At 47.0% G+C, this 16,809-nt stretch overlaps 1 protein-coding gene across 2 annotated transcripts in view; it reads left to right on the forward strand.

The window, feature by feature from the left end:
* LOC147017755 (cadherin-17-like) overlaps positions 1 to 16,809 on the forward strand; it is a 168,643-nt gene that overhangs the window by 50,755 nt on the left and 101,079 nt on the right. For both annotated transcript variants that reach the window (XM_085847642.1, XM_085847643.1), the window contains exon 7: positions 8,377 to 8,567. In XM_085847642.1, the coding sequence (XP_085703768.1) occupies positions 8,377 to 8,567 (191 nt within the window). The remainder of the gene's footprint in view (positions 1 to 8,376; positions 8,568 to 16,809) is intronic.

Consider the following 16,809-nt stretch of genomic DNA (forward strand, 5'->3'; position numbering starts at 1 on the left):
GGGGTGGTACTGAGGTGTCGTCCACCAGACGGTGGTCTCCTCGGATTAACTTGAGGCGTGGGTGCCTGGAATGTTCCAGATAGGGACATGTTGTCCTTCATGTGGGTGCCTGGAATGTTCCATCCCCAAGAGAGGATGATCCTGTGTCTCTGTTATCATCTGAGCACCAGCATTTGAACATCAGTATTGCAGCACTCTCTGAGGTTCAGAGACCGGATAGTGATGAGATCATGGTGGGTGGTTACACCTACTATTGGTCTAATCGCTATGATGGTTACCATGCCTAAGGAGTTGCTGCAGCTTTGTCCAATAAGCTGACTCCCATGATAATTGAGTTAACACCGGTCAACAAGCGTATTATGAGACTGAGGATTCGTCACTCCTTGGGTGTCATTTCCCTGGTCTCTGTATATGCTCCGACTGAGGCGAGTAATCTCACTGTGAAGGACGCATTCTATGCCGCGTTCAAGTCTGTGGTTGATCAGTGCCCCAGGCGAGATACTGTTTTCATTTTGGAGGATTTCAATGCATCGACTGGCACTGATTGGGACAATTAGGAGACATGTGCTGAACCCCATGGCTCTGAAACTGTGAGCCAGAATAGCACTAAGTTCTTTGACTTTGTAAGAAGTCATAGACTTGGGGTGGCTGGTTCATGGTTTCATTGTCCAGAGGCTCATCGCTGGACTTGGTATTCCAACACTGGTGGTGTTGCAAAGGAGATTGGCCATGTGCTAGTTGATGGTCACTGGAGGATGATCCAGAACTGCAGGGTCTTCAGAGTGCTCAGTTACTCAGTACCGACCAAGGCTTGTAGCAACTCTGAAGTTTCAGCTTAAATCGGGAAGAATGGAACCATCCCAGCCTTGGCTGGATGTTGCCAAGCTCAAGTATTAGAGGGTAGCTGAGGAGTTTGTGAACAGGCAGAGGAGGGATTTTGATGGTCTGAGTGTTATGGGGAACCCTGAAGAGTTGTGGAGTGCCTTCAAGACCACCATCCTTGATGTTGATGGTGGATGTCTTGGAACTCACCGGAGGGTGAAGATAAACTTTGTCTCTCAAGGGACACTGGATACCATTAACCAGAGTTGCATGGCCAGGCTTAGTGGCAGAGCTGAGCTGTTTAGGGAGTTGAGGCATAAAACTGCATGTGCGCTCAGGTTGAACAAGGAGGCTTGTGTGCGAATAATCTGTGAGGGGGAAAGAGCATCACCTGTGGTCAGGTGATTCTCATCCTGCAAACAACGGAATTCATGCATTGTGTCCCCCCAAGCCCATCCCTCGATGCAGTGCAGTTTGAGTGGAGGGTGGTGGGCAATTGACAGAAGAGTCCGAAGTGAAGGCCCGCTGGGCCAGTTACTTTGAGCGGCTGCACCAAGCTGACCCACTAGCTGTTGTGTTGGTTGTCAGGGGTGTTACTATTCCTATTGCTGACCCTCCAATCAACTGTGATCCACCTTCGTTTGTGGAAACAGGCTGTGGTGAACCAGTTGAAATGGGGTAATGCTTCAGGGATCTGTGGCATCCATGCTGAACTTCTCAAGGCTGGTGGAAATGCTGTACTCTTGTCATTGCATGCAGTTCTGTGCTCTCTTTGGAATACAGTCATCATTCCAACTGACTGGAAGAGGGGCCTTGTTGTCCCTATCTGGAAATGGAAGGGTGATTGTCAGGACTGCTACCGAGGGGTGATGCCAGTCTCAGTGCCGGGAAGGTCTTTTCCCAGATAATTATTGATTGGGTTCACCACTATCTGCTTGAGCACCAGCCTCCAGAGCAGTCAGGCTTTACACCAAAGAGGTCAACTATTGACAGTGTCCTCACTCTTCGGGTCCTCACCGAATGCAGACGAGAGTTTCGGCAGGGGATGCTCACAGCCGACGTTGATCTCTGGAAAGCGTTTGATTCAGTGAATCGGGATGCCCTCTGGAGGATTTTCAGTCTTCGTGGGGTGCTGCCACCAAAACTGATCGTTCTGATGTCTGAACTATATGCTGGTACTGAGAGTGCTGTGAGATATGGTGATACCATCTCTGACTTATTTTGAGTTGTTACTGGAGTTCATCAGGGGTGTGTACTGGCCCCCACACTTTTCACTGCTTGTATGGACTCAATTCTAGGGAGGATGTCGGAGCGATCAAGCTGCGGTGCACCATTTAGGAATGTCAAGATCTCTGACCTTGATTTCGGAGATGATGCAGTCATTTTTGCGGAGACTCTTGATATCCTTTTGGGGGCACTCGAGGTGCTAAATGAGGGGTCTGAGCCGCTGCCGTTATGGGTTTCCTGGGTCAAAATTAAGATCCAGGCTTTCAATGACATCTTGGTTGCTGCTGTCCTGTCTGTACCTGTTTGAGGTGAGGATGAGAAGGTCACGGAGCGATTCACTACCCTGGCAGTTATATTCATGTCTCCACTGACTGTAAACCAGAGGTGAATAGACATCGAGGTTGGGCCTGGGGAGTCATGAATTCACTTGACCATGGGGTGTGGCACGATTGATACATATTTAGGATGATGAAAATCTGAGTCTTTAGGTCCTTGGTGCTTCCAGTCTTGCTCTATGGATGTATGCCTGGTGTTGGCTTAATGGTGAGGGTGGCGGGCTTTGGATCCGAGGATTCTGAGTTCAAATCCCGCTCAGCTGTTGAATTGATACAAGGTGGGGTTAACTCTGCCTGTCATCCTTCCGAGGTTGGCAAAATGAGTGCCAGCATGCTGATATACTGTGTAGGAGTGGCAATCAGTCCAGGATTGTGCCCAATAGTTAAGGAAACTGCTTGAGCAGCACCAACGCTCTGCACAGAGTATGGTCCCAATCTCCTCATCTCCTCCTCCTCTACAGATGTGAGACTTCGACTCTGACCAGAGAACTGAGACAGTGCCTTAACTCCTTCAGTACCAGGTCTCCTCAGAGAATCTTCGGCTATCGCTTTTCAGATTTTGTGTCCAACGAGCGGTTGCTGAGAGAGACCGAGATGAGATTTGTTACCTATATAGTCCATGAGCATCAGCTGCAGCTGTGTGGACATGTGGCTCATTTTCCTGACGCTGATCCTGCTCACCAGATTCTCTCAGTGAGGGAGCCTCATGAGTGGAGGAGGCCAACGGGCCTATCACTTGCCTCTTGGTTGTAACAGGTTGATCGGCATCTCAAGGAGATTAGAATGGGTCAGGCATCTGCCTGGGGGATGGCCAGACGGAGGCACCTGGAGTACTGGTGGAAAGTGGATGTAGCGACGCATGCTCCCATACCTGACCTGACCTGGTCTTCAGGAAATTTTGGGCCTTTGTGATCTTCTGGGTCTCTGAGGTTTTTCAGGTCTTTGAAGATCTTTTTGGTCTTTTTGGTATTTTAGGTATTTGGGTGGGGGGGGGGTCTTGAAGTGCCTTTGGGGTCCTCAGGGTCTTTTGGGTATTTTGGTTTTTTGGGGTCTTTGAGTTCTCTGGATCTTTGGGGTCTTGCAGTATTTTGGGTCTTCAGAGTATTTGAGGACTTCTGGGTCCTTAGGGTCTTTTGAGTCCTTGGGGTCATTTGGGACTAGGTTAAGCATTTCAGGTTACAATTTTGGGTGACCGAAGATGACCTGTCCAACCAATGGGTGAAGAGCAGACATACACACATATATAATCACATACACTTGCTTCATTTTATATACCTAGATTTGGAGTGCCGACTTGGTGCTCAGTTTAAATCAATACATATCATCAGCTGTACTTCACAAACACGTTGCTTGTCAATCTGTGAATGTCAATGAGGTAAAACGCGTGAAAAAGGATATTTTGTAACATGTAATTGTTGTTTGTGCTCCTTCCATATACTTGCATATATTTGCTATTGCTTGAGAAGTGTTATTGTATTTCCTTTTGTGTGCTACTCCTGTGTCCTTGTAAAGGGTTCCTGCTGTGGTATAATAATTGTCACCGGTGGAACCACTACGTTAAAGCTTGAGGTCCCGCTTCTTCTTCCTGAATTGTGGAAGCACGGTTTTTTTTGGGAGTTATGGAGTTGTGGAGTGTATCCAAAAATGAAGCTACCAAGAGCATTTTCCCATCCTCCCCATCACAACACAGTTGTTATAGAGGAACCCAAATGCTCAGACCACCTCACCTCCAATGTATCCCTTGATGCCCCACAATATAGATATGATGTGTCTTTTTTCCGATTTCCGATAAAAGTTGAAATTGTCACTGCTAATTTGAAGAAGATGACGTCACACACGGAAGTAAACCACCAATTCCATACTGTAGACGGCTTACATCGTAGTACGATTTCACTCAAACGGTGAATAATTTTCGATTTTCCACAAATATGCTGAGTCGATGCGTCCTTGGTGCTTGTATAGTAATACAAACCAAGATGGATTCTTGCTACACCAATGGATGAAAGACCCAAAGTGTGCCAGGAATTGGATGAGGTTTGTCTGAAATACCAGAAATAATATCAGAAATAATCCCAAATTCCATGGTTGTTATCAAGTACTTTTGGAATTGATCTGCCCACCCCGATTAAGCATTCAAGCGAGCCTTGTTGTGGAAGTTATTGCCTAACGTTTTATTTGGTCCTGTATTTACTTTTAATCAACCGTTTAACTGACTCGATGCAAATCCTGTTATTCAAATGACAGACACCGATCAATTCACTTGCCACAACAAGAAAGTACATTACATCAGAGAGTTTTATTATACTTGGTACTTGGCCAGTCCCAAGGAGTGCAACCCACTGAGATGGTATACATCCTCACGTGCTTGCACTAAAACAAGATTACAATTTCTGGTATTTATATGCTTTCAGAGGGAGAGTGGAGGGGCTGTTAAACATTAGCCAAAGAACTCCAAAATGCAATACGTGTCTTCGAGGTGAAAAGCAACTTTGTAATCATAACAAAGTTGGTGTTATCAACTCAGGTCACTTTGTTCCATAGCAAGACAATCCTTTTATCAACATTTAGGGCAATTGACTCTTGGCGAAAGGGAAGGAATACTGACAGCCAATTCGACTTGTAGCATAAAAATTAAATTTATAAAACACCAGCACAATTACAATTTAGAGTGCATTAATATAATTATTTTCTTCCACAACTCCAACGAAACGGTTGATAAGGAACGGCGAGCTTGGCAAGCGATTCGCGATCGATTATCGCAAACGCCACCTGGAGACTCCTGGAATGTCAAACAACGTCCGAATTGGACAAATGAACACTTTTTTTTAGCAGGACGAACTGCTGCTAATGTCAATTATGTGGTGTAAATTTTGAAATTTGGCTCGGGTTAAGCGATTCTAGAGCTTATCACGTGCAGAAAATAAATAAAGGCTTGAATACTGGTGTCTCTGGGTGTTTGGAAGCATTGCAATGTTTCCAGCAATTCGTAGGAATGAAGACCAGGCATTCGATGATTTTTTTTTTGTGTGTTCCTTGTCGAGGCTCGTATGAGAGCTAACACACAAAGCACAGCAAGGGGGGGGGGAGGAGACAAGAGGGGTGGGAGTGGGAAGAACAAAACAGTGCGGAACAGAGACATTAGGAGATCTGTGGAAGGGAGAGGGATGGGGCAGGGAAAACGGGGAATACAAGATGGACATCACAGGGACTTTCAGGAAGAAAAGCAGGGAATTTGAATGAGGTGAGTTTGGGGAGCATTAACGGGGATGGAAAAGATCGAGGATTTGGATGGGGGGTGGATAAGAGGTGGTGGTGAATAGCTGTTTTGAAGGCCTGGAGGGAAGAATGGGATTGAACAGAGTGACGGAGTTTATTCCAAAGGTGGGAAAAAGAGCAATGAAAGAGTGAAGGTGAGCAGTGATTCGTGATTTTGGTAATTTTACCAGAAGGGGGGTTGTTGACGGACCTTGAGCGCCCTGTGGAAATATGGTGGGGACAAATCGCAGAGAGAGCGGGGGCGGGGGGGGTTAGACTGGAGAGGAGACTGTAGAAGACAGAGAGACCACTGACCTGCTGGCGGTGAGAGAGTGAGAGGCCCAAAGACAGCCTCATCGCAGGAGATACCACTGATTCAAAATGCCTTGGTTTCCACAGCGTGAAGCTGAGAAAGGTGGGAGGCAGACTAAGCACCAGCCCAGAGAGGAGAGCAGTAGTCCATCAGGCTGCGGATGAAAGCTTTGTATGTGGTCAGGAGCTCAGGTGGGCCGAGGAATGACTTTGCATGATGGAGGATTCCCAGTCGGCCAATTGCTTGGAGGCGAGGTTGGAAATGTTGCTTTCCCAGGAAAGATCATGGCAGATAGTGAGACCCAGAAGCTTGAAAGAAAGGACTTCTTCCAGAGGATTTTTGAGAAAGTAGATGTGGGGGGGGGGGGTGTTCCAAACGGTCCATTTGGAGAGACATAGTGAGAGTGTATGATTTGTCAGGATTGAAAGACGTGTTCCACGTGTGGGACCAGTTTGTGATTTTACCCAGATCTGCAGTGAGCGAAGAAGCTGCTGCATGCCAGTCTGAGGGATGACAGATGGTAGGGCAGAGGGTGGAGTCATCAGCAAAGAGATAAAGAGGATTTTCCAGAGAGTCGGAGAGATCATTGATGAAAACCAGAAAAAGAACAGGGCCCAGAACGCTGCCTTGAGGAACTCCAGCCTGGACAGGAAGAGGGGATGAGAGAACTACATTTAGGGCCACACGTTGACTGCGACAGGAGAGGAAGTCTGGGAGCCATGAATGGAGATGGCCTTGGATACCATAGGAAGAGAGTTTGGTGAGCAGGACAGGGTGCCAGACCATGTCAAAAGCACGTGATATGTCCAGGGATACGGCTCAGATTTCATGTCAGGCATTGAGGACCTCCATCCATTGTTGGGAGAGCAGAAGCAGCACATCCAGGGTAGAGTGACCTGGTCTGAAACCAAATTGATGATCGGAAATCAAACCATTGCAGAAGAGGAATGATTTAATGTCTGAAGCGATGATGGATTCCATAATCTTGCTGATGATTGGGAGAAGGCTGATTGGTCTGTAGTTCTAGGGATCTGTTTTTGTACCTTTTTTATTCAGGGCAGTAACGTCTGCTGATTTCCAAGCAGATGGCAGATGACCTTGAGCAAATGAGAGGGTGAATAGAACAGTGAGAGGGTGAGCAAGAGCAGAAGAGCAGGTTTTTAGGACATGTGGGCTGGTGCCGTCTGGACCGGTTACAGAATCTGAGTCGAGGTTTTGACAGCAAGCTCTCCACCTTGTCAAGAGAAAGGGACACAGAGTCCAGGGACAGTTGGGTGCGATTGGGTCAGGTGGGTACAGAAAGCAATGGCGTTCAGATGTAAGATTTTGATGCAAACACCGAGTTTAGGCATTCAGCCTTTTCACGTGCGGTATCAGCAGTGCGGCCATTTGAGGAAAGGGAGGGGATGGAGGGGGAACATACACCAGAAAGGAAATATGAGGAAAAGGATTATAGGAGGAAAGTGGAAAAAAAATTGAACGCTTTATCATTAAGAAACCATTGCAGCCTGTTCCATGTCAAGGCATTGTTGAGCACGCAAAAAAAGTGGTGATTTAAGACCCCAGCTAGCTGACAGAGGGCTGACTCAGGGACCAAGGATGAAGCCCTGCTTTAGTCTATAATTAGATAAGGCCATTAATTATCTTCAAAAGGGGTGTTTTAATTAACCCAAACACCCACTTTTCACACTTGCACTTCCTTCGTGTTCCCCTAGTATGCCTGCAAAGTTTCAGGCTGCTCGGCTTCATGCTTTTTGGAGTTATGGAGGAGACACACTGAAGAGGGTGAGAAGAGAGAGTCACGAAGTGTACGAGACAAAAGCAGGCACAGCGAGTGGAGTAGAGTAGAGTAGAAATAGAAAAGAGAATGAATGAATCTGCGCACGGCATTTCGCCACCTCCTCCAAAGCCACACATTTCAAACGTTCTTTGGTCATCCCCTGGCACTGGCCAATGAGGTGACACATCGCCGTCGCTGTGGTGATGTCATGTTGATGGGTGTTGCCACTGTACCACCCAAACCAATGACGCAACACTTTGCAGTGCGCCAATGACAATGCACCCACAGGGGTCTATGTGATGGCCGGCGCCGTGACAGCAGCCTTGTACTCAAGAGCGTGGGCTGTGAGGGGAAGGGGGGGGTTCATTGGCCCAAACATAAACCAAGACCCATCCAAATATACCCCTCTCCTTACCTTGTCTGGTTCATTGAGAGGATATGTATGAATTACACCTTCTTATGTATCTAATGCCTATGTCAACTCCACTACCCCTCGGGACATTTAACTTGTTTTGTTTTTTTATAACTGCAGTTATTTTCATCAAGTTGAGTTTGAGTACAAAGTCGATGCCGAGATGCTTTGCATTTTGGGATGGTCCCCAGTTTGATGTGACTATGTTGGCATTTCCTCTGCTCTCTTCAAGGTTACAAGCTGCTTGATATCAATGAGGAAGCTCAATACACACTTATGCTAACGGTCAAAGACAAAGGTGACCACAATCTGGGAAACACAGACCTCACAGAAGTCGAGATCACCCTGCTACCAAACCTGTGGATCACACCAGATCCTGTAGAAGTTATTGAGAATGCCGTTCCTGACAGTCCGATCCTCAAGGTAAAACGCTGCTTGAGCCAAATAAGGTCATGTTTAGTATGTTTTGATGACATAAGTAACCTTTATATTCCATTATTTGAGACAGAGCTCCAGCAGTGGTGTGGATAATTTGTATGTGGTGGGTAGGAATGTGTATTCATGAAGTGTATACTGCAAGGGAATGAATCTGCCATATTTCCAGGTGTAGCAAATCCAACTTGAGGCGTGATGTACAAGCGATGATGGACAAAATGTGAACACAATGACAATTATGGATTGATGACTTCTTTCTCATTAGTGTCGTGTACTCAATCTTGTTTCTACATGACTCCTTTCTCAGGTTCATTGCCAATTTCTTTGCCTCTTTGAACGTGTCATGTTATGGCCAATCTATCTACAATAATAAATAGAGCTTGTGTGGCTGCAGCTATGTCAGCAATATTCACTCGTCGATTGGTCGCACTGACCAACCCACATACCCTCCTCCTGGACTCCCACACCACCCCTTCTCCTCCCTCATCCCACCACTCCCCCTGCCACCTCCCACCCCACCTCCCCCCCCCACTGGATTCCGAACTCACCCCTTCCCCGACCTCCTCCCACCCCACCAGGGCCGGGAAATGCAAATGGGAATTTGAAGTCCCATCACTACCAACACCCTTACTTTACAGTTCCCACTGACTTTCAAAGCTTGTTCTGGACCAGCTCATGAAATTGAAAGGCTTGTTCTCACCATCGCTCAAATTCTCACATTTCTGGATTTTCATGCTCACTTCTCTTGACTTCAGTGTTGCAAGTCAGAATGCAGCTTTGGAAAGTATTGTAACAGGTCCAGAGTTCAGGGCTACAACTTGGAGGGGGGGGGGGGGGTTCCCCAGGATTATCTTCCAAATCTCTGACCCTGATGCCACCAACGACAGATAACTCCAACTAAAATGGACAACTACAAAGAACCGTCTGGAAACCCCACTCACCCGCCAACTACAAAGGATTGTCTGGAAACCCCACTCACCCCCCCCCCATCTACTTTCTCAACAATTATCTTCTGGAAGTCTTTTCATTCAATCTTTTGGGCCTCATTATCTGCCATGATCTTTCCTGGGAAACCCACATTTCCAAGCTGGCTTACAAAGCCAGTCACCGACTAGGCATCCTCCATCATGCAAAGTCCTTCCTTGGCACACCTAAGCTCTTGACCACATACAAAGCTTTCATCCACAGCCTGATGGAGTACTGCTCTCCCCTTTGGGCTGTTGCTCCTGACACCTTTTCTGGCTCCACGCTGTGGAAACCAAGGCATTTAGGATCATTGGTATCTCTCGCGAAGAAGCTGAGTCTTTGGGTCTCTCACTCTCTTACTGCAGGCAGATCGATGGTCTTTCTGTATTCTACAGTCTCCTCTCCAGCCTCGCCCACCCTCTCCCACCCCCCCCCCTGCTATGTCTGTGATCTGTCTACCCCATATTTCCGCAGGGTGCTCAAGGTCTGTCAGCAACCCCCCTCTGGTGAAATTACCAAAATCAAGAATCACTGCTCACCTTCATTCTTTCATTCCTCCATTTTCCTGCCTCTGGAACAAACTCACACACTCTCTTCAATCCCACTCTTCCCTCCAGGTCTTCAAAACAGCTGTTCACTGCCATCTCTCATCTTCCCCATCCAAAACCTCGATCTTTTCTATCACTGTTAATCCACCCCAAACCCACCTCATTCAAATTCCATGTTTTCCTTCCTGAAAGTCCCTGTAGTGTCCACCTTGTATTCCCCGTGTTCCCCGCCCCATCCCTCTCCATTCCACAGATCTCCTAATGTATCTGTTCCCCACTGTTTTGTGCTTCCCTCTCCCGCCACTCTTGTCACCTGCTCCCTTTGTTGTACATTCTGTGTGCAAGCTCTAATACGAGCCTCGACATTGTATACAAAAAAAAAGAAAACTTCGTCGTCCAATGGGCTGCACATCTTACACAGCCGTAGATGCTTGATTTAGACTACCGCCTTAGTAGGGTTACGCTTCGAGGTTTCTGCGATACCTTTTTATTGGCACGGCAACCTAACTGGAGGTCACACCCTCAGCGTTGTACCTGGTGATCTTCTGCTGAGCAGACAGATAAGTGCAGCACCGGCTGGTCACATGAGCCAATTAGTGGGGTAGAACATCCCACTCATCAAAAGAAGAGTGCAGAGCTAATCAATACTAATACTTTGGCTCATGAGCCCGACGCTTTCCATTGCTGAGGAAAGTCAAGAGAGAGGGAACTGGGATGGAGGGGTCGCTGTGCAGCCGGGTTGTTGTTCCAACTCGTCCTGTGGTGCTCCTCTGCATCCTGTGGTGCTTCAGCTCGAACCCACCACCAGAAACTGCACCCGTAATCAGGCTGAAAATAACCTCAAAGAAAAACTCTGAAAAACCTTCCAACACTAACCTCTGAAAAACCTTCTATAAGATCCTCTGAAAAGCCTCCAAAAGAAACTGAAAAATCTCCAAAAGAACCTCTGAAAAACCTTCTACAAGATCCTCTGAAAAGCCTCCAAAAGAAACTGAAAAATCTCCAAAAGAACCTCTGAAAATTCTCCATAATCAGAGAAGATAACTAATCAATCAATCAGAGAAGAGAAGACTAACACGTTTCTTGTTCACCGACCATCATCCATATAAAGTGGATTTCCCCCTCCAAAGAGGGCACTGATGAAGGCTAGTGAGCCAGCCATGCATCTGAGGGTTGACTCCCTTCTCAACAAAGGGAGGTGGGAGCTGGAATTGATAGCAAAATAAAATTAACTTCGATTATATACACACAAAAGAATCAAAAAGCTTTTCCTCCAACCATGAAGGAATGAATGAATGAATGGTTCTGCACTTGCTAAACTCAACACCAATGTATTAGTTCTTTTCGCAGTATATTATAGCTAGCGCTTCAGATATTTTCAGTGGTGGGTGAGTTCCCTGATGTCAGGGGAGGTCAGGTATGGGAGTATGCGCCGAAGCAGCAGCTCGCTGCATCCACTTCCTGCCAGTACTCAGGGGCCCCCAGTCTGGCCATCCCCATCTCCTTGAGAAGCCAATCAATCTGCTGCAACCACGAGGCACATGGTCAGCGCGTTGGTCTCCTGCACTCACGAGGTTCCCCAGCTGACAGCATATGGTGTGCAGGATCAGCGTCAGGAAAATGAGCCACATGTCCATACAGCCGCAGCTGACACTCACAGGCTATACAGGAAATAAATCTCATCTGAGTCTGTCTCAGCAAATTCTCGTTGGACACAAAGTCTGATCAGTGATGGCCAAGGATTCTCTGAAGAGACATGGTACCAAAGGAGTTAAGTCCCCATCTCAGATCCTTGGTTATTGTTCAAGTCTCACGTCCGTAGATCAAAAAAAGCCCAGTGTTGCCTGAGCGGTTAGGATGGTGGCTTGGGATCCTGGGGTCCTGAGTTCAAGCCCCGTTTACCACTGAATTAACACCAGGGGGTTGACTCAGCCTGTCATCCTTCTGAGGTCGGTGAAATGAGTACCAGTGTAGCAGCCAAAAAGGCTGCACATGAAGGGAAGGGGTATTGACGGATTGATTAAATCTGGTATTGGTGTGGTGCAGGCATGATGGGCCGAATGGCCTCCTTATGTGCCTTAATTCCTTGTAAATCATTGTAAGACTGGAAGCACCAAGGACTTAAAGACTCAGACTTTCATCCTCCTTCATAGGTACCAACAGCGTCACACCCCCTTGGCAGTTGTTGCAATTGGGGCAATCACCCTTCCCTTTCCAGAGAGGCACAAAAAGGGTTCTCTTTCAGTCTGTTGAGATGATGCCTGTGCTCAAAACAGAGCACAGAACTGCATGCGATGACAAGAGTACAGCATTTTCACCGACCTTTAGAAGATCAGCATGAATGCCACATATCCCAGGAGCTTTATTTCATTTCAAATGCTTCACCGCAGTCTGTGTTTCCACAAACAAAGGTGGTTCACAGTTTATTAGAGGGTCAGCAAGAGGGATAGTAACATCCCTGACTTCCAACTCCACAGCTGGTGGGTCAACCTGGGATAGCCGCTCAAAGTAACCGGCCTAGTGGGCCTTCATTTCAGACTCCTCTGTCAAAAGCTCACCGCCCTCTGCTCTAACTGCATTGCACCAAGGGACAAGCTTGGAAGAACGCAATGCATAAATTCTTCTGTAAGCAGAACAAGAATCACTTGACCACAGGTGATGCTCTACCCTTCACAGTCCTCACACATAGGCCTCCTCATTCACCCTCAGTGCACATTCAGTTTTCTGTTTCAATTCACTGAGCAGCTCAACTCTGCCATTAAGCCTGGCCCTGGGACTCTGGTCAATGGTATCCAGTGTCCCTTGAGAGACAAAGTTCTTCTGTGCCTGATGGTGGATTCCAAGACAACCACCTGCAACATCAAGGATGGTGGTCTTGAAGATGCTCCACAACTCTTCAGGATCCCCCAAAACATACAGACTTCCCAAATCCCGACTCAGCTTGTTTGCAAACTCCTCAGCTATGTTCTCATCCTTGAGTTTCCCAACATCCAGCCTATTACTGGGATAGTACCATTCTCCTGGATTTTAGCTCCAACTTCAGAGTTGCTACAACAAGCCTATGGTCCATCCATCCCATCCATCGGGACCATATTCTGTGCAGAGCGTTGGTGCTGCCTAAGCATTCTCCTTGGCTATTGGGTACAATCCTGGACGGGTCGCCACTCCGACATAATATACCAGCATTACGACATATACCAGCATGAGGGGAGTATTAACGACACGAATACTAATGAAATAACTTCCTGGGGGTCACTGTATGTTGGGTGCCATTGCCTTAGAAGCATGCAGCTTTGCAGAACATGCAATAGCATGCAATTGCAGACCTGAGAAGCATGCAATAATATGTTGGTTGAGAAAGTGTCCACCCCCTTATAATTGCAATCGCAAATTGGCTCAGGTGTAACCAATCAGCTTCAAAATCACAAATGTTTATTGCCCTCTTCCAGTGTCAAATTGTAGTGATTATGATTATTATCTCCATCACCGAAGATGAAGGAGGTTACGTTGTCACCCCTTTCTGTCTTTGTCTGTTTGTTTGTCTTTTTGTCTGTCTGTGCAGGATGTCTTAAAAAGTTGGAGACGGATCCGGATGAAATTTTGTGGACAGGTTGGACATGTGACAAGGACAAACTGATTAGATTTAGGTGAAGATCCAGATCCGGATCTGCTTACTGGAATTTTTTCAGTGATTCTTCACCATTGAGGAATACGGTTAGGGACACAAGCAGTGTGCCACCAAAAATGATTGATCTGATGTCTGAACTCTACTCTGGTACTGAGAGTACTGCGAGATGTGGTGGTGCCATCTCTGAATTATCTCCAGTTGTTACTGGAGTTTGTCAGGGGTTTATACTGGCCCCCACACTTTTCACCACTTGTATGGACTGGATTCTGGAGAGGATGTCAGAGAGATCAAGCTGCGGTGCATCGTTTGGGAATGTCAAGATCTCTGACCTTGATTTTGCAGATAATTCAGTCATCTTTGCAGAGACTTTAGATATCCTTTTGGGGGGCCTCGAGGTGTTCAATGAGGAGTTGGAGCCACTGGGATTACCGGTTTCCTGGGTCAAAACTAAGATCCAGGCTTTCAATGACATCTTGGATGCTGCTGTCCTGTCTGTACCGATTTGTGGCGAGGATGTTGAGGTCACGGAGAGATTCACTTCCCTCAGCAGTGATATGCATGTCTCTGCTGCCTGTGAGCCAGAGGTCAATAGACATCTGGGTCAGGCCTGGAGAGTCATGGATTCATTGGATCATGGGGTGTGGTGCTGCCGGTACCTGTGCAGGAGAATGAAAGTCTGAGTCTTCCTGTCCTTGATGCTTCCAGTCTTGCACTACAGATGTGAGATTTGGACTCTGACCAGGGATCTGAGATGTTGACTTAATTCCCTTGGTACCAGGTCTCTTCGGAGAATCCTTGGCTATCGCTGGTCGGATTTTGTGTCCAACGAGCAGTTGCTGAGAGAGACTTGGTTGAGATTTGTTACCTGCATAGTCCATGAGCATCAGCTGCGGCTGAATGGACATGTGGCTCATTTTCCTGACGCTGATCCTGCTCACCAGATTCCCTCAGTGAGGGAGCCTCGTGATTGGAGGAGGCGAATGGGCCGACCACGTGCCTCATGGTTGCAGCAGGTTTATCAGCATCTCAAGGACATGGGGATGGGCCTTACATCTGCCTGTGGGATGGCCAGATAGAGGCCCCTGGAGTACTTGCGGAAAGTGGACACAGCAGCACGCTGCTCCAGCGCATGTTCCCAAACCTGACCTGACCTGAGAAATCGAGCCAAAAATGATATATGGCACAATATCGCGAAACGTTGTAGACGGAATCGGATGAAACTTTGTGGGCATTTTGGGTGTGTGACAAGGAAGAATTTATTTAATTTTGGTGAAGATCCGAATCCAGATCTGGATACGAGAGTTATTTAATTTTTAAATTGATTCTTCACCATTGAGAGATAGGGCCAAAAATGATATAGTACTGTATTGCATATTTCAAAAATGTGTTGGGCCCGATATTATGTTCTCATGGATCAGGCATTACGTGGTGAAGGTAAGTGCTCTGCCGAGTGCTCTTCTCGTTTCAGAATAAAATCAGCTGTTCCTGTAGGTTTCTTCTGCTGGGTAGAACATTTCACAGCAAAGACTCAACCATGAACACCAAGGAGCTTTCAAAAGACCTCTGGGATAAAGGCATGGAAAGGCACAGATCAGGAGATGGGTATGAAAATATTTCCAAGGCCTTGAATGTCCCTTGAAGCAATCAAGACGATCATAAAGAAGTGGAAGGCATGTAGTACCACCAAGACCAGGGGCATCAGGGGGAGGAGGAGGAGTAGAGTGGTTTGGGGGTAGGTTCACTTCCTCGCAGCCTTGAGTCCATTGAGAGGCCTGAGGTTCTCCTGTGATTGTAATTTTTAATACAAATGTAAGGGAGAAAAAAAAAAAAAAAAAAAAAGGGAATGGAGAGAAGAGCAATCTGGAATGGATTCACAAAGGTGACGTCATAAAGAGGAGAAAACAAGGATATACAAGTGAACATGAGAATTCATCATTCCAGAAAGCCTGGTGTTGGCTTCACGGTTAAATTGGATTCAGATATGAGGGTCTTGAGTTGGTTACTCCCTCTTACGGTATGACAGACCTGAGCCTCGTCCTCGTGGAGGTGTTGCTCTCTTCATCAAAGACTCTATTCCTCACTCTCCATGCACTGCTCTCACTCCCCCACACCCCCAGGAATACCTCTGGCTTCGGCTTCCCCTCCACTCCCACCTCATGTTTATATGTGTACTGTACCATCCACCGAACAGTGATGACTCCATCTACACCTCACTATCCGAAAACATGGACCATCTTCTATCTTCTCATCCAAACTCTCTCTTCCTCTTATGTGGTGACTTCAATTGTCATCACGCCAGTTGGCTCGGTGTGGGTACCTCTCTCACCTGCCATGGCACCTCAGCAAAAGCTTTCTGCGACTCATTGGGACTGACTCAATCGGTCAACTTCCCGACCCGGATCTCAACCAATGGTACTCCATCTCTTCTGGATCTGATTTTGACAAATTTCCCTGACAATATCTGCTGCTCTTCCTTCGCTCCAATTGGTTCTTCTGACCACGTCCTTGTCAAAGTGGACATCTCTCTGGCTGTTATCAGAGAACCACCTCACCGCCGTCGAGTCTGGCATTTCACTCAAGCCGACTGGCAGGGTCTCCGAGCAGCCATCAAACTGACAGACTGGTCTCCTATCACTACTTTCTCAAACATCAACTCATCCTGGGAATTCTTTCAAAGAAACTTGCTCTCCCTCATGCGCAGATTTATCCCCTCTCGTGTTCAGTTGTCTTACCCTTCCTCCCGCCCTTGGTTTACTGAAGCTTGTGGCGAGGCAGTTGTCCTGAAACAACTTGCCTTTGCCTCATGGAAAGCAAACCCAACTGAGGGCAATCTCAGTTCTTTCCACAAAGCTCGGAACAAGTGTGTATCTACCCTCAGGAGAGCCAGAAAACAACATCTTTCTCATCTCAAGTCTGAACTCTCAAACCTCTCTCCCTCCTCAAAATCCTGGTGGCGTTTAATCAAATCTGTTTCTGGTGTATGTTCCCCCTCCATCCCCTCCCTTACCTCAAATGGCCGCACTGCTGATTCCACACGTGATAAAGCTGAATGTCTAAACTCGGTGTTTGCAGCTAAATCTTGTGTCCT

This window comes from Eptatretus burgeri, chromosome 11, assembly GCF_056783735.1.
Source record: "Eptatretus burgeri isolate ZD-2024b chromosome 11, Ebu_testis_v1, whole genome shotgun sequence".
Taxonomy (NCBI): domain Eukaryota; kingdom Metazoa; phylum Chordata; class Myxini; order Myxiniformes; family Myxinidae; genus Eptatretus; species Eptatretus burgeri.